A 16128-nucleotide genomic window follows, 5' to 3' on the forward strand; every position below is an offset into this window, starting at 1 on the left:
AGCTATAAATGATAATGTTACATATTTTTTTAAATTAAAAGAAAATACAAAAACAGGTAAAATTGTGGGGAACTGATATGCATTGTCAACATAAATATGTTTTAATCAACTTAAACGCCAGTATAATATTACAGCGACGTCTTCGGGCACTTTTCGGTATACGACTACATTTCCCAGCAGTCATTGCACCTCATCCATTGCGTGCCACACGCGCCGCCATTGTTGCATCCATTGAAAATTCGACATGGCCTCCGACGCGCCACCGGGAGCTGAAGCTCACCAGTCCGATTTGGGGAGTGCTATCGCGGCTTTGAATTCCTGGAGCCACCCGCAGCTCCAAGCCAAGCTGGCCGAACTGGGCGCACCCGTCATTGGTAAGAAAAGAACGGAGCGAGTCCGGTGTAAGCGATGACTGGGTTTAGCCGAATGCTGCTATGCTAACGAGTATAGCTAACTTGTAGCCGGTTTTGTTGTCGAACAAGCAAACTTTTGTCTTCATTTCCGAGCTGATGTGCATTTTTAAACTACAAAAAAAAACCAAAAAAACAAGGTGGGTTAAGCAGTCCACTAATTGGACTCGGCTGAAGGCGGAATTGCTTATTATTAGGGTTGTGAGCTAGTCGTCGTTACGAGTAAAAGAAAAAAAAAATTCTCTCTTTGCTGTGTAGGTCCAAGAGAAGAATTGATTGACAGACTGAAAACGTACATGATCCAGGTAAACTCAAAGCAGCTTCTATCGGCTGCCAGTTTATTGTGTGTGTGTGTGTGTGTGTGTGTGTGTGCGCGCGTGCGCGCTCGAGCTCATGTATTTTTGTGCAATTTTTTCCTCTGTAGACGGGCATCCTGTTGGTAAAACCTCATGATGACAATGGCGTGGGGCCTCAGGTACACTTTTCACCTTATTACTGAATGTTTCCATCCACGCCATGCCTTGCTTTCTCAATGTCACGTAACCTGCACACCAGATGCCTCCCGGGATGGGGGGAATGCTCCACGGGCCGATGAACATGATGCCCGCCGGCATGCACATGCCCATGGAGGGCCCTGGCCTGCCGCCCCCGGGCCTGTCGCAGGACGACCAGCTGAAGATGGCGCAGCAGAGGGCGGCGATGGTGATGCAGCAGGAGGAGCACGATTCCCGGGTCATGGAGGACCAGGACCTCCTGGAGCAACAAAACAGGGTAAGGGGAGGGGGAGCAAACGCACGGCTGAAAGGCAAGGTGACGTCGCGTAACCCGTTTGAAACGTGCCGATCCAGGCCGCCATGCTGTTGGAGCAGGAGCGGCACCAGGACATGGTCAAGATGCAGCAGGGTCCGCCGGGTAGGGCGATGGCCCCCGTCACCGCAGTCCAACGTACGTAGGCGAGATTGTTTCACGTAGGATGTCCTTCGTCCTCTCATGGTCTGCTTGCGTGTCCCTCAGTGGCTTTGGATCCTCACGGGGGGCTGCCTCCCGGCATCGCCATGCTGGCCGCCCAGAGACATAGATTGCCGCCGCCCCCGGGGGAGGACAATAGGGAGGTGGGCAGCCGGATCTTAAGCAACAGAGGAGCATATTGTCACGGACCAATTTGATGCGTGATTTTCCATTCAAGGCCTGGCAGAGCGACGAGATCAGTATCGGGGGCCCGAAGATCCCTCAGGCCCTGGAGAAGATCCTGCAGCTGAAGGAGATCCGACAGGAGCAGCACGTGGACCCCGCAGGTTGATGTCCCGTAGCTGCTGAACAACAGAAAGACCTCTTCCTTGCCATGCTTAAGCGCATCCTGTGTTTTCCACCTGCAGAAGCAGCAGAAGACGACGCGCATATGGGCGCCAGCAACTCTGCGCTCGGAGCGCTGGAGGCGGGAGACGACGAAAGCCGCATGTCCAAGAAGGACGTGAGTTGTCTTCCTTTTAGGGGTTAGGCCTCCTTGCTAGTCCCGGCTTTAACGTGAGCCCTTCCCATCAGAAGAACCGCCGGCGCAGGAACCGCAAGAAGAAGAGCAAGTGCAAGCGCGCTCAGGAGAAGAAGGAGAAGGGCAACGGAAAGGAGGACGGCAGGGAGAAGGACGAGCAGCCCGAAGTGGAGATCGAGTATGTCGCAGAGGAGCCGGACATCTATGACTCCGGCTACATCGTCTTCAAGCGCATCTTTGACGCATTCAAGGTGAGTCCACTTGTGATTGGCTGGCGTGGAACGAACATAACGAACAATCATTTTGTTAACAGCTCACTGACGATCTGAAGAAAGAGAAGGAGAAGGAGCCAGAAAAGGCGGAAAAGCAGGAAATCGGCTTTCTCAGGAAGAAAGGCTTCGAATTGGAGAAGAAAGACAGCGACGACAGTGACGAGGTTAGACCTTTGACCTTTTCATGTCAACACATCTGTTTGGTTCCAGAATGAAGAAGGGTTGTGTTTGGAGTCACGCCCTAGCCACAATATAGTACCCTATATAATCAGACACACTCCAAAGGTATTTTCTTTTCCCCAAACCCAACAGGAACTCCGCCCAGATGTTCCCAAGTTGTCAAAGAAGAAGTTGAGGAGGATGAATCGTCTCACTGTGGCCGAGCTCAAGCAGGTGAGCTGCTCCGCCGCGCGGAGGCGCGTCCGTGACGATGACCTTTGCTCCGCCCCTCTCCAGCTGGTAGCCCGTCCGGACGTGGTGGAGATGCACGACGTGACGGCGCAGGAGCCCAAACTGCTGGTGCACCTCAAGGCCACCCGGAACACGGTGCCGGTTCCTCGCCACTGGTGCTTCAAGCGCAAGTACCTTCAGGGCAAGAGGGGCATTGAGAAGCCACCCTTCCAGCTCCCGGAATTCATCAGGAGGACTGGCATCCAGGAGATGAGGGAGGCCCTGCAGGAGAAGGTGGGTTGGGCCAGACCACCACGGCAAGCTTTAGGAATTTGTCTATCTTTTCGTGCTATCCAGAAGCATGCAGGACAAGGGTCGTGAACCCGGCTGTACAACTGAAGTGTGGTGGGATTGACTATGTAAATTATGAAAGTCTATAAAACGAGAGCGTGAGTGAGGAGATACACAAGCAATTTGCATATTCATGAGTTATTTGTCACAATAAGTGAGTGGCCCCCCACCCAGTGGAAGAGTTCCATGCAAGTGAATTGACACCGTTTTACATGCACAAAGACTGACAGAAGTGTCCTTTAATTGCTGAGGACCCCACCCAATCAATCGAGGGGCGGGATCGTTGTCACAGCAGGCTCTTTCTTCTGGGGCATGTAAACACGACCAATTCAATATTAAGATCACACTCGGTCCACTGTAATTTGTTTTTACTTGTTTGATTGTCTGTGGCCAATGGAAAATTGAAGAAATGAATAATACACAGCTTGTTATCGCATCTTGCAGGAGGACGCCAAAACCATGAAAACCAAAATGAGGGAGAAAGTTCGTCCCAAGATGGGAAAGATCGATATCGACTACCAGAAACTTCACGACGCCTTCTTCAAGTGGCAGATCAAACCCAAGCTGACCATCCACGGCGACCTTTACTATGAGGTGACGTCACAGGCGCCGCCACGGGTCGTATGCGGCTCGGCCACATCGCTGACTGTGCGTACGTACAGGGTAAAGAGTTCGAGACCCGTCTGAAGGAGAAGAAGCCGGGCGACCTTTCCGAGGAGCTGCGCATCGCGCTGGGAATGCCGGTCGGCCCTGTGAGTTTCTGCGCCCTCTCGCCTCGCGGTGCCAGTGTTGAGCACCGGTCATTGCCGTGTGTTTGTCTCCTCTCCCAGAACTCGCACAAGGTTCCTCCCCCCTGGCTGATCGCCATGCAGAGGTATGGCCCCCCTCCGTCCTACCCCAACCTCAAAATCCCCGGACTCAACTCGCCCATCCCAGAGGTAACGGGTCGCATCGCCAGAGGGGGCAAAAGTACTCACACTCTGTAATTAAGTACAAGTACAGATACTTGTGTTTGTTTAAAAAAAAAAAACGTCAACTCCCTTTCTTAATTAAAGATAAAAATAATTTTGGACCGTCAATTATATACAATAACCATTTTGGTATCTTGACATGGAAAAAAAGATTTCTAATTGATGTATATTATACTCTTAATCCTCATACTTAGAGGAAGAAAATAGCTAGCTAGCGTTGGTTCAGGATTTTATCTTCAAAACCTGTTCTCATATATAATTATAACAACTGAAAAAAATCCGCCTTTTTATGTGGTTTTTTTTTCCGATCAGACAGATAATTTTTGAAAGCCAGAAAGTGGTGTTTTTTAGTCTGGCACAAAAAAAACAAATTATTATTGTGGATGACAATTCTGAAGAATATGAAAGATGGGAATATTTTACATCTCTGAATCTGGTCCATCATCATAACGTTGCCTGGATCACTTTTTTTTTTTTTTTTTTTTTTTTGCCTTAAAATATCGCAAATTCGCAATCAAGATTTCAACCACAGTTAATTGTCTTTTTTTTTGTTTTTGTTTTTTGTTCGTTTTGTTTTTTATACATCTTGTCGTCATCTGCGGGGTTGAGGGGGGACAAAACAAGTCTATTTTGACAAAGTAAGGAGAAGGAAGTATATGTTTTCAAATGTAGTGAATAAAAGTAAAAGTTGTCAGAAAAATAAATGCTCAGGTGAAGTACAGGTACCTGAATAATCTACAGAAGCATTTACCACCCCTGGCCATCACCGGTACATTTGGAAGCTTCTGCGCCATCTCCTTTTCTTCAGAACTGCACCTTTGGTTACCACGCCGGCGGCTGGGGGAAGCCCCCCGTGGACGAGATGGGCAAACCGCTTTACGGCGACGTGTTTGGGACCAACTCGGCGGACTTCCAGGTGAGTCGGCGCCGCCCGGAGCGTGACTGCTCGCCGGCGAGACGTGCGCTCCAATGTGCTGACTGATGTGAGCAGGCCAAAGCGGAGGAGGAAGAAGTGGACCGCACCCCGTGGGGCGAGCTCGAGCCGTCTGATGAGGAGTCGTCCGAGGAAGAGGAGGAGGAGGAGGAGAGCGATGAGGAGAAACCGGACGAGACTGGATTCTTCACACCAGCGGACAGGTAGAAAGCGGCGAGGCGGCTCGGGTTAAAGGTTAGGGCAGGTTTTTGATATTAGGGTGACCTCGTTTAGCGGGCTGATCACACCCGGAGGCTTCTCGTCCGTCCCCGCCGGCATGGAGACGCCTGAACTCATCGAGCTGAGGAAGAAGAAGATCGAGGAGGCAATGGACGGGTGAGAGACGTTCCCGTCGCTTGTCTCTGTGTCGCTTCCTCGCCCTTGATTGAACTTATTCTCCTTCTCGCAGCAACGAGACGCCTCAGTTGTTTACCGTCCTTCCCGAGAGACGAACGGGCCCGGTGGGCGCCGCCATGATGGCCTCCACGCACATCTACGACATGTCAGCGGTAAGCCAGCAAATACGTGCGCATACTTTCAATTTAGTTCTTCTTTTGTCCGCAAAGGTTTGACGGTTTCACGTGTTTGTGCCTCCAGGCCATGGCGGGGCGCAAGGCCGGCATCGGGGATACGCACGGCGTGGAGGTGGCGCTCGGACCCGACGAGTTGGAGCTCGACCCGATGGCCATGACTCAGAAGTACGAGGAACATGTGCGTGAGCAGCAGGCGCAGGTGGAGAAGGAGGACTTTAGCGACATGGTGGCCGAGCACGCCGCCAAACAGAAGGTACGTAACTGTGTAATGCTGTGATGCCGAATTGAAATGTTTCGTTTCAACGTGCAGTACAAAAGCAAAAATCTAATATCTACGTGATAAATATGCCGTCCCGAAAAGGAGCAGGCAGAAGTTGAAACTTCACCTGAGATAAATGATCCATCAAGACGTAAATGCCTACTACAATATATGCAGAATTTCCATCCCCAACTAAACAAAAATACCCCGACCACACAAAAACTTATACATACATCCATTTATACCAGAGCACGACTGATTTATCGGCAGGTCGATGAATTGGGACGTCTTTGGATCGTTAATGATGGCAATGTTTTTCGCTGCTTTAGAATGAGCAGTCTTAATTTGCGGCTTGAGAAATGTAATATCTTGCAGCTTTTAATTTTGATGATGTATGTTAAAAATGCCTCTGTGATCCCCCAGCAAAAGAAGAGGAAGGCTCAACCGCAGGACACGCGAGGCGGTGCCAAGAAGTACAAAGAGTTCAAATTCTAAACAAAAAGACATTTTATTTCCTAAGTTTTTTTCCTACGTTGTGAGAACCCTGTTGTGTTTCCTGATTTTTGTAAATAAATACCATCCAAACAATGCTGTCGGATTTTGAAGGTGCGGTTCCCATTGAGATTTTGTTTTCCTCCTGTGGCAGCCTGCCCGCCAACAAGTGTATACTTGATGGACTTGGCATCACCGGACACTTCTTAGTATGAACGGTGACCCTGCTTGGGATTATCTATTAACCTCCTCTAATCGTCTCCTAATCACCTCCTCAATGGAAAGAGTGTGAATCAGATTCCTCGCGGGTGGCCACGCCCTCCAACGGACAGGCCACGCCCTGCACCGCACAGGAAAGCGCTAGCGTTACAAAAAAAAAAAATATATATATATATATATATATATATATATATATTTATCCGCTCCTTTTTCAACATGGAAAACTAGCTCATTATTTCTTTATCTAAACAACGTGTTTTGTGTTTTAATGAGCGGGAGGGGCACGGCGCGCTCGCTCCCGCTGATTTCCGCTTCCTGCGTGCACCGCGACGTGCTCGCGCTCTGCCTGGCGGCCATTGCGCGCGCGCACGTCGCCTCCGTCGAGTACGGAGGAAACAACGCGGAGGAGCCTCCTGTTCTCGCCAGCATGGAGCGAGGCTCGGGGGGGCTGCCGCAGCCCTCCAAACCGGTCAGCATCTCGTCGAACCGCCCGGTCCACATGAACTTGTTCGCCACCTGGGAAGTGGACCGTTCCTCGCCCAGCTGCGTTCCCAGGTACGAGGATTGGGGGCGGGGGGCTCTTTGAGTGAGACGGGGTTCGGGTCGCCTTTTGTTGACCTGCCATCTCCTCTCGTGTGCATCACGTGACCTGCTGCTCAATTCAGACGTCAACGTGCGTTGTATTCCAGCCAATGACATCAGATGGCGTCGACTCATTTCATCCTGGTGTGTGTGCAACACGCTCGTGTAGGTCGTGGTAACTGCTAGTTGCCGCCTGTTGCCATGGCAACACAGCCTTTCAACGCCTGGCGTCCGAGATGGCTGTTTTCAGTCTTTTTTTGTCCTGTTGTCTTGTCGCAGCAGCCCAACCACTTCCTGTCAACCCTCGTGATGCTCTTCCAGGACGAGATGTTGAAATAAAGTTGCGTGATTGGCTGGTCGCTCACAGGAAATGGGGAGCTCTTACTGGCCTTATGATGGTGCTGGTGATGATGACAATGATGATAAGGTGGTCTTATGATGCGTCACATGATGCGTCCACAACAAAACAATATAGTAACCGCTGCGTATTCGTGGATAACGATTCACATAGTCACCTGTTCGCAGTGTTTTTGCTGCGTGTACAATTTGGAGGCTCTGCAAGCGCTTAATTTACATCATGAAAACTGTCTGACCAACGTTACACTAGTGGGGTCAATTTTACAGTTGGAAGTCACTCCTAAAATCATAGAGGGATTTTCTTTCAGACTGCCGAAGTCTTGGAAAATATCGTGGCTTTCCAAGCCGATGAATATTGTTTCTTTTGTAACCAAGCACGTCTGATTTGTCAGAAAAAAGGATCATAAACAATTGTTCTTCCATCTTATTGTTGGGGCTTTCCGCAAATGTATCGTTAACGACGTGATTGGCTGTATTTTTGTGCTCTTTCTCTAACACCCCAAGTAGCCACAAGATGGTGTCAAAGGCGTAAATCAGTGATTCTGAAATTCGGCACGAGTACCACTAGCGTGGTTCATGGTCTCCCCCTTGTGGTATGCAAAAGTATCACCGAATTGAAGGTTAAAACTGCACCTACTTTAAAAAAAAAAAAAACGAATCCAGTCCAGTCCATTTCTTGATTTTAACGTTTAAGAGCAATGTTAAAAGAAATGTTTTCCAGCATTTATTGAGGTAATATGTCCATTTCACTTTTATATGCAATAAGCTTTCAATGAATCAAAATTGAAGTGCAGTTTTTATTTTCCAAAATGTAAGTACAGTGTTAATGTTCACTACTACGACTATGGTGGTACTTGGTGTAAACTGCCCTAAATTAGTAATTGGTGTCAAGAAAGTACAGTATGTTGAAGTGATTCCTCTCGACTGTTCAAGCTCTTTTTATGTCGGGGAGGTGCTAGGTTTAGCCCGGGTCGTACACATTTTCCATGCCTCTGCGAAAAATGGAGGATTACTGAATGACTGCGTTGTGAGATCATGCGATCAGCTGACGCTCTCTGTGTGTGCCGTGTCAGGCTCTTCAGTTTGACCCTGAAGAAGCTGGTCCTGCTCAAGGAGCTGGACAAAGACCTCACCTCGGTGGTCGTCGCCGTCAAACTGCAGGTGAGCGCTCGCACGTCACGTGTGCGCGTGTGCACACTAGCCGGCGTTGTGTTGTGTTCAGGGTTCCAAGCGGATCCTTCGCTCCAACGAGATCGTTCTGTCGTCGAGCGGCCTGACGGAGACCGACCTTCAGGTCACCTTCTCTCTCCAGGTAAACATCACGCTCATGTGCACACGCAAGTCCTTTAAAACAGGGTTTCTCAAACTCTGGGGGTTTCCAAGGAAGCCCTCGTAATCCTAATGCTATTTAACTCATTCACTGCCAGCTTTCCCAGTTAACATGGACATTTGACTTTTAAAGTCGTGAATGGCAGTGAATGTGTTGAGTGCAACTACCATGTGCTCCCGTGAATGCCATGGGAAATAATGTTTTTGTTTCACCCTAAATATTTATGACCCGTTTGATAGAAAGGAACTTAACCAAATGCAATGGAATTCAATTGAATATTTATCCACCGTCGTCGCTAGCTGACCGCTTGCACCAACAACAGGCTGCCAACAGATACGAGCTAGTTTTCAAAAAGCAGTCGGTCTTGCCAATTTTGTAATTTGGTCGCTCTATTTAAGGACTTTTCCGACCGCTCTGGTGACTAGATCTCAAACAAGTCACTAGTGACTGAATGATTCTGCTATCTCAACTTTAATAATATCAGATTTATCATATCGGAGCTTTTAATTGGTCCAAGGCTAAAGTAGGGAGGAGTCATTGGCCCAGGTCGTAAAAGTAGAAGTTGAGGTACTTGCATAAAAAAATACTCTGGTAAAAGCTGAAGTACTGATTCAAATGTTTTACTCAAGTAAAAGTACTGACTGAAAAGTAGAGTGGTCCCCTGCGTATAGGGCGAAAGTCAAAAGATAATCCGAAAAAGAAATACTCAAGTATTAAGTACAGATACAGGTATGCTCTTTTTAAAGGGTGAGTGGTGAGCCCATTTGCCTCCCAGTTCTGAGGTTGGGGGTTAAAAGGCTTCACTGAAAAGCTAACTTGTCCTTAGGTGGGAATGTGAGCGTGAGTTGTTTATGCAAATGTGCCCTGCGATTGATTGGCCACCAGTACAGGGTGTCGCCCGCCTCCGGTCCGAAGCCGTCGCTTTTCCACGCGCTGTTTGCCGATTCGCTCCTGCTGTGTGCGCAGTACCCTCACTTCCTGAAGAGGGACGCCAACAAGCTTCAGATCATGCTGCAGCGCCGTAAGCGCTACAAGAACCGGACCATCCTGGGCTACAAGACGCTCGCCCTGGGCCTCATCAACATGGCCGAGGTACGTCGGCGGCGCTCGTTCGCGACCGCGTCAAACGCGTGACGGCGCGTCTCCTCGCCCAGGTTATGCAGCACCCGAGCGAGGGCGCTCAAGTTCTGGGGCTGCACAGCCAGCTGAAGGACGCTTCGCTGCCCGTGGCCGAGATGCGCGTCTACTCGCTGTCGAGCCAGCCCATCGACCACGAGGGACCCAAGGCCAAGATGTCGGGTACGGCCTCCATATTGATGCGGCACTTGTCCATCAATATCGCCTTTGCATTTTTTAGCAACTCTCCAAAATACCTCACCGGCCATTTTTCCGAAAAGCTCTTAGCAACAAACTTAGACTCCGACGCTAAAACGCACGCATTTCCCCTCTAAACGACTTACTTGTTTTAAGAAATCTTGCTGAGTCAAATTTGCCCATTCTATTGGCAAATCGTTTTGCCGAAATGCTAACATATTCCTCATTTTCATTCCAATTCTCTTTTTTTTTGGAAAACGGATTTACATGCTAAAATTCAGGCCTTTGCCCTCTAAACCACCAAATTCTTTTCTCTGTCACACAGTCAGAAAAACACACAACGTGTCTGCCGAGCTGTAAAAGCGCATTGTGAGTTGCTAGATTTACTTGATACGTGCTGTAAGTAGTTCAAAAATATCAGTTATAAGCAATCAGATAGGTAGATGCTTATATTATGTTTTACAAATTAAAAACATGATGATACACAAGCTAATCGTCATCGTCACGCAATAGCAAAGTCGCTTAGCAACTTTTAGCAACAAATAATCCCACCTTTAGCAACATTCTGGGAAAATGCACCTACCAGGCGGCGCTCATCGTCGTCCTCTTCTGTCCAGACCGATCCCCAGACATCGACAACTACTCCGAGGAGGAAGAGGAGAGCTACTCGTCTGAGCAGGAGGGCAGCGACGATCCCGTCCACGGACAAGTAGGCGGCACTTGTTTCGATTCTTACTGGCTGGCGAGCTCCAACCTTTCCAAGGCACTTCCTTGTTCGGTCGGGCAGCCCGGTTTAGCGACTGTGAGCTTCCGCTAACGTTCCTCTTGCCGTCCCTTTAAGTACCTGTACGATGAAGATGAGGAAGTGAGGAAGAAGAAGCCCAGGCGGAAGCTGGCGTCCAATGCGGCCATCACCAGGGTGAGCTCCTGTGCGCGTCACACATCAACCGGTCGTCTTTATCGTTTTCATCTTCATCGTCTTCATCCTAACATGCAGCAGCCAAACATCAAGCAGAAGTTCGTGGCCTTGCTGAAGAGGTTCAAAGTCACCGACGAGGTACGACGCTTTTTCTGTTGGCCGGGGGGGGGGGCGTGGTCAGCGGCTTACCCGTGTGCCCTCGCTGTCGAGTCCAGGTGGGCTTCGGTCTGGAGCACGTGTCCAGAGAGCAGATCCAGGAGGTGGAGGAGGACCTGGACGAGCTCTACGATAGCCTGGAGATTTACAACCCCAGCGACAGCGGGCCGGACGTGGAGGAGACCGACAGCATCATGAGCACGCCCAAACCCAAACTCAGGTAACGGCTTCCCCTGCTGGACTTCGTTAATAACGCCTTCATATGAGTGGTTCACCTTTCACCCATGTGACTGGCCTTTCGTTCTGCTTTCGTAAGCACTGTAAGATGTCACAAGACGCTGCCAAAGCTTTATTCATAGGGAAGTAATGCATTGCTGTCAAGGAGTACGTTGGAGTGATACGTTTCGACCAGGGGTGTGCAACTATTTTTTAAATGCTCTTTATGTGCAGGCCCTTCTTTGAGGGGATGTCTCAGTCCAGCTCCCAGACGGAGATCGGGAGTCTGAACAGCAAAGGCAGTTTGGGCCGGGACGCTCTGAGTCCGGTACGTTAGGATGGGGCTCTTCGCGGGCTCTTTGTGTGTTGATATCATCTGATGTGCACTCTTCGGCCAACAGGGGGAGCCGCCTCCCGCGGACAAGATGAAAACATCTCGCAGCCGCATTCTGGACGAGGCGCTGTCAGAGAGCGAGACGCTGGTACGAACTTCCGACTGAGGGATCGCGGGAATTGCGGTTTTTAGCGATCGTTTTTTTTTTTTTAACGGATATCACTGTAATGCCCTCGCGTGTGGGAAAGGAGAACCACGGTCGCTCATGCACTTTGCAGCTGTTTATTGAATGCCAGTAAAATATCAGATGTAAACATAAGGAGCTTGCTCACATAGGAGCTGCTGTCAGCCACAGCTCACACCCAGACACTCACACCAGGCGCATCTTTTTTTAAAGGCACATACTAACACATGGATCTGGAACGTACTCCGCCTGCAATGTATGATGTTCACTGTACCTAAATGTCAGTCTTAAAATTATGTAAAAATATGCAAAACCTTAGTACAAAAAAAAAATAAAAACATTTGTTTTCTTGTTGTCCCTAATACATCAGTCTCCGTTGTCTTTGAATTGCTTTTGGCGGCCCCCTCGTGGTGGCGCGGCCCGAAGTAGATGCAGTTTGCTCCTCTGGTGTTTCACGTGTGCGTATGCAGGAAGGGGCGGATCAGGAGCTGCTCGCCGACGCCGCCCCCTGCATCACGGTGTCTGCGGCGGAGAAAGCGCGTACGCCCATGAAGACCGGCAAAAGTGAAAGCCACACGGTGCCGTCGCCCCGGTAACCGGCACAGACTGCCGTGTTTGTGTTGAGCGGCCCGATTTCGCCACTTACCTCCCTCCGAGTGGCAAAAGCTCGAGCGTTGTCTTTAATACCCCGGCGCCTACTGTTGACAAACACCATGAAAAAGTCTCTCGGTGTGCAGGTTGGAAGGAGGCCACACGCCCTCCAGGCAGAAGCGCAGCAGCAGCACGCCCGTCAAGGCCAAAGCGCCGAGCGAGCGTGCCAACAGTTCCGACTCGGAGAGGTCGCCCGAGCTGGGACACGGCACGCCGGTAAACGCGGCCGCCCGTTAACGCCTCGCTGGTCGCCGCCCTTTAAACCGAGCGTGTGCGCAGGTGCTGAGGAAGGCCATGTACGACCAGCTCAACCACATCCTGTTGGCTGACTCGGCCCTCCCGGAGAGCCTCATCCTGGTCAACGGCGGAGACTGGCAGGGGCAGGTAGGACCGGCCCACCCGCCCTACAACGCGTCCGCGCCCACGTTGTCACCTGAGCTTGTGTGTGTGTGTGTGTATGTCAGTACGTGCTGGAGCAGCTGCAGGTGCACAAGCAGCCGGTGGTGTGCACGTGCTCGCCAGCAGAGATCCACGCCGTCCTGTCCGCCATCCTCACGCGCATCCAGAAGTTGTGAGTTCCCGTGTGGCGCCTCACACCTCGGATTTGACTTCCCGCCCTGTCTTCAAAATCAGGATTTGTTGTTTTTTATAATCAAAGCTTGTTTGTGTGGGTCCACGCAGCTGCAACTGTAATGCGTCCATGCCGCGCGCGGTGAAGGTGGCGGCGGTGGGCGGGCAGAGTTACTTGGCCGCCATCTTGCAATTCTTCGTGACGCAGCTGGCCAACAAGACCTCGGACTGGCTCAACCACATGCGCTTCCTGGTGGTTCCTCTCGGTAGGCTGCGAGGCCGCCGCTTGAAAACCCCGCCCACCTCCGCATCTCATGACGTCATTGGGTTCCCTCCTCAGGCTCGCATCCCGTCGCCAAGCATCTGGGCGCGCTGGACAACCGCTACAGCTCCTCCTTCTTGGACGGAGCTTGGCGAGATGTCTTTAGCCGCTCCGAGGCCCCTCCCACAGGTAACGCCCCGCCCCGCCAGCGATGTCATCACTCTTTCGTCTGTGGTCACGAGCCTTGACTCGCGTCGGACTTAACGGAGGAGTTTGCGCTTTCAAAACCGCTTGCGAGATTTGAATGTAGCCTCACTTCACTAACCCGGCCCGCTCCCTTGGGTCTCCGACCAAAGTCGCACCCGTAATGCCACATCCATAATGGCATGCATGCAGTTATGAATGTGTGATAAATAGTCGCAGAGGACGCATAGCCAGCCAGCAAAATTGTACTGTTCACATTGACCTGAAAAAGCAGATTCCCGTCACATATGGGCCCAAAAAATCGGAATAGACCTGCAGTGTGAACGTAGCCTTACGTATGACGTGACGTACTCCCACCACCGGTCCAGACCAACTGGACGTGGCGGGAAGGATCGCCCAGTACATCGGCGGCGCCACGCTCACGCACCATCTTCCCATCGCCGAGGCCATGTTGACCTGCAAACACAGGACGTGAGTAACGCGCCCGCCGCGCGCACGGCGCTTCCCGTGCGCTCAGTAACGGCTAACGTCTCTCCGCAGGCGGGAGGAAGACTCCTACCAGAAGTTTATTCCCTTCGTCGGTGTAAGCGCGCGCTCGTCTTTTGCCCTCAAACGCAGGCCGTCCGTTTGGCTGACATCGCTTCCTGTTTTGCAGGTGGTCAAGGTGGGCGTGATCGAGTCCGGACCCTCGCTGGCCGGTGAGCGAACGCACCAGACCGGCGGCCGCTTGACGACGTCGTAATTGCGCTTGTTTTTTCTTGGTTGTCAAGGCGACGCCGAGGAGGGCGTCGCCGTGAGCTTGGCCGTCCCCTCCTCGTCCCCTCCCTCCCACGGCTCCCCCGCAGGGATGATCAAGGAAGCGGCCACTCCCCCCTCGTCCCCCTCCATGGGAAACGTCGCCGTGCAGGGGTAAGACCACGTGCGCGCCTGCCGTGCCGCTAACCCGGCTAACTGCCCGCCGCTCGCTCCCAGGAGTCCCGGCATGTCGCACGGCGTGGACGCCATCGGCCTACAGGTGGACTACTGGCTGGCGTCGCTGGCCGAGAAGAGGCGGGAAGGCGAGCGGCGCGACGCGGCGTGCAAGAACACGCTGAAGAGCGCCTTCCGCTCGCTGCAGGTCAGCAGGCTGCCGGGCGGGGGCGCCGGCGGGGCAGGCGAGCCTCACGGCGTTCAAGTCAGCACCATGGCCATGACGGTGGTGACCAAGGAGAAGAACAAAAAAGGTGGGAAGGGAGTCAAATGCTCTTGGTGTCTTTCTGGAATGTTCCTCTCACGTGGTGTCTGTTCTTCCCAGTGGCCACCATCTTCCTGGGAAAGAAGCCCAAAGAGAGAGAGGTGGACTCCAAGAGTCAGGTGATCGAAGGCATCAGTCGCCTCATCTGCTCGGCCAAGCAGCAGCAGACCATCCTAAAAGGTAAACGTTTGTTCTTTCGATTTCAATTGGCAATCAAAAGCATAGCTTCCGTGTCGGACCTAGTCATCGTCCTGACTGACTGTGGCGGGTAACAAGCTAATCCATTTTACTGAAGAACTTTCAGCTCTTGTAAACCTGACCATTCAATACACAAATTATGTCCTTTGATTGAGTCTGAAACGCTGACGTTTTCCTCCCTTCGCTCACCCCTTCAGTGTCCGTCGATGGCGTCGAGTGGAACGACGTCAAGTTCTTCCAGCTGGCCGCCCAGTGGCCGACTCATGTCAAGTACCTTCCTGTCGGACTTTTCGGCTACGCCAAGCCCTCCTCCTAGGTGGCGCCGGTGGTCCACCTGGCACCTTGGCTTGATCTTTGCTCATCCTCATCGCGCTATTACGCAATCCAGGCAACCTGTCACAACAGGGCCCCCTAGTGAGAGCTCAAATACTACAGTGTTGCCCTGCTAATCCATGAGTAATTGAAGCACCCCCCCCAAAAACAGGATTATAATTGCCTATAGATGCCAGATGGTGGCAAATGTTTCTATTAGACAGGCCTATGTATGGCCTGACGAAATGAAGCTGGTATAGGTAAGTTTTTTGTTTTTTTTGTTGTGAATAATGGAAGCTATGTTACAAGGAAAAAAATCTCGTGAATAGGTCAAATCGTAACCCTGCGGGGGAACACCGCACATAGAAAATGGCTATGTATGTGTAAGAATGTGTCTTCCATGGACAGAATAGGTTTGCCACGCTACTGTGTGTGTATGTTGTTGTTGTGTGAACAACACTTGTGCTCCTGTGGTCTCAGTTGTCAATTAAAACTAAGGACACCAAAGTGGTTGACTGTAAAACAAAACAAACCCATGAACATTAGTGGTGTTGAAATGTGTGTGAGGCCATCAGCGTAAAGTCATGCAAAACAATAGAAAAAAGGAAGTTGATGGTTTTTTTTTTTGTCCATTTCCGCGGTGCTGAAAAGTGTTCTCTGTACTCAAGTCCGCGTTTCACGGTTTTGTTGGTTTGTTGCTAGCAAATGGGCTCTGGTTGTATGTTGTGAGTGACTTGTGGAGAGATATTTTGCACACATGCTGTTGTCTCTTAACCGTTTTGCCTCTAATAATGCTTGTACATATGTGACATTGTTTCATGTTTTGTAGTTCTGCTTTTTCATGGTTGCATTTGTCAGTCAAACACAAGTGAATAGAAAGTGCTTGTTTGGTTTTGTTGAATCAAAAAGATGCTACATTTGGATACTGTGTGAGCGTGTGTTTGTT

At 50.8% G+C, this 16128-nt stretch overlaps 2 protein-coding genes across 3 annotated transcripts; both read left to right on the plus strand.

Moving 5' to 3' along the window:
* Nucleotides 1-4: 4 nt before the first annotated feature.
* sf3b2 (splicing factor 3b, subunit 2) lies at nucleotides 5-6236 on the plus strand. The gene is made up of 21 exons (XM_061668742.1): nucleotides 5-374; nucleotides 669-715; nucleotides 835-885; nucleotides 966-1181; nucleotides 1259-1355; nucleotides 1425-1522; nucleotides 1597-1705; nucleotides 1787-1881; nucleotides 1953-2150; nucleotides 2213-2335; nucleotides 2484-2564; nucleotides 2628-2855; nucleotides 3357-3506; nucleotides 3575-3664; nucleotides 3743-3850; nucleotides 4692-4799; nucleotides 4875-5020; nucleotides 5091-5192; nucleotides 5266-5365; nucleotides 5454-5642; nucleotides 6072-6236. Exons 1-21 carry the CDS (start codon nucleotides 245-247, stop codon nucleotides 6141-6143), a joined length of 2538 nt encoding a protein of 845 aa, XP_061524726.1. The 5' UTR covers nucleotides 5-244; the 3' UTR covers nucleotides 6144-6236.
* Nucleotides 6237-6698: 462 nt separating this feature from the next.
* On the plus strand, nucleotides 6699-16105 carry LOC133397624 (phosphofurin acidic cluster sorting protein 1-like). 2 transcript variants are annotated; one of them, XM_061668737.1, is made up of 25 exons: nucleotides 6821-7106; nucleotides 7221-7368; nucleotides 8372-8459; nucleotides 8521-8610; nucleotides 9595-9720; nucleotides 9783-9927; nucleotides 10560-10651; nucleotides 10784-10861; nucleotides 10940-10999; nucleotides 11077-11237; nucleotides 11468-11561; nucleotides 11635-11715; nucleotides 12222-12343; nucleotides 12489-12618; nucleotides 12682-12786; nucleotides 12867-12973; nucleotides 13084-13238; nucleotides 13313-13423; nucleotides 13807-13909; nucleotides 13979-14021; nucleotides 14094-14136; nucleotides 14209-14347; nucleotides 14411-14661; nucleotides 14733-14852; nucleotides 15068-16105. In XM_061668737.1, the coding sequence occupies exons 1-25, from the start codon at nucleotides 7052-7054 to the stop codon at nucleotides 15184-15186; spliced, it is 2766 nt and encodes a 921-aa protein (XP_061524721.1). In that variant the 5' UTR covers nucleotides 6821-7051; the 3' UTR covers nucleotides 15187-16105. The 2 variants fall into 2 exon arrangements, with proteins under 2 accessions (XP_061524723.1, XP_061524721.1); XM_061668739.1 differs by lacking the exon at nucleotides 7221-7368 and having other exon boundaries at nucleotides 6699-6914.
* The last annotated feature ends 23 nt before the right edge of the window (nucleotides 16106-16128 follow it).

The sequence above is a fragment of the Phycodurus eques genome, chromosome 23, assembly GCF_024500275.1.
Source record: "Phycodurus eques isolate BA_2022a chromosome 23, UOR_Pequ_1.1, whole genome shotgun sequence".
Classification (NCBI taxonomy): domain Eukaryota; kingdom Metazoa; phylum Chordata; class Actinopteri; order Syngnathiformes; family Syngnathidae; genus Phycodurus; species Phycodurus eques.

Excerpts from the sequence above, each read along its gene's own strand:
- sf3b2 (XM_061668742.1), top strand. The coding sequence starts at position 245 with ATGGCCTCCGACGCGCCACCGGGAGCTGAAGCTCACCAGTCCGATTTG. Across the intron at positions 716-834 it reads TGAAAACGTACATGATCCAG|ACGGGCATCCTGTTGGTAAA; the intron begins GTAAACTCAAAG and ends TTTCCTCTGTAG. Across the intron at positions 5,366-5,453 it reads ACATCTACGACATGTCAGCG|GCCATGGCGGGGCGCAAGGC; the intron begins GTAAGCCAGCAA and ends TTGTGCCTCCAG.
- LOC133397624 (XM_061668737.1), top strand. The coding sequence starts at position 7,052 with ATGACATCAGATGGCGTCGACTCATTTCATCCTGGTGTGTGTGCAACA. Across the intron at positions 8,611-9,594 it reads AGGTCACCTTCTCTCTCCAG|TACCCTCACTTCCTGAAGAG; the intron begins GTAAACATCACG and ends CTGTGTGCGCAG. Across the intron at positions 11,562-11,634 it reads GCCGGGACGCTCTGAGTCCG|GGGGAGCCGCCTCCCGCGGA; the intron begins GTACGTTAGGAT and ends TTCGGCCAACAG.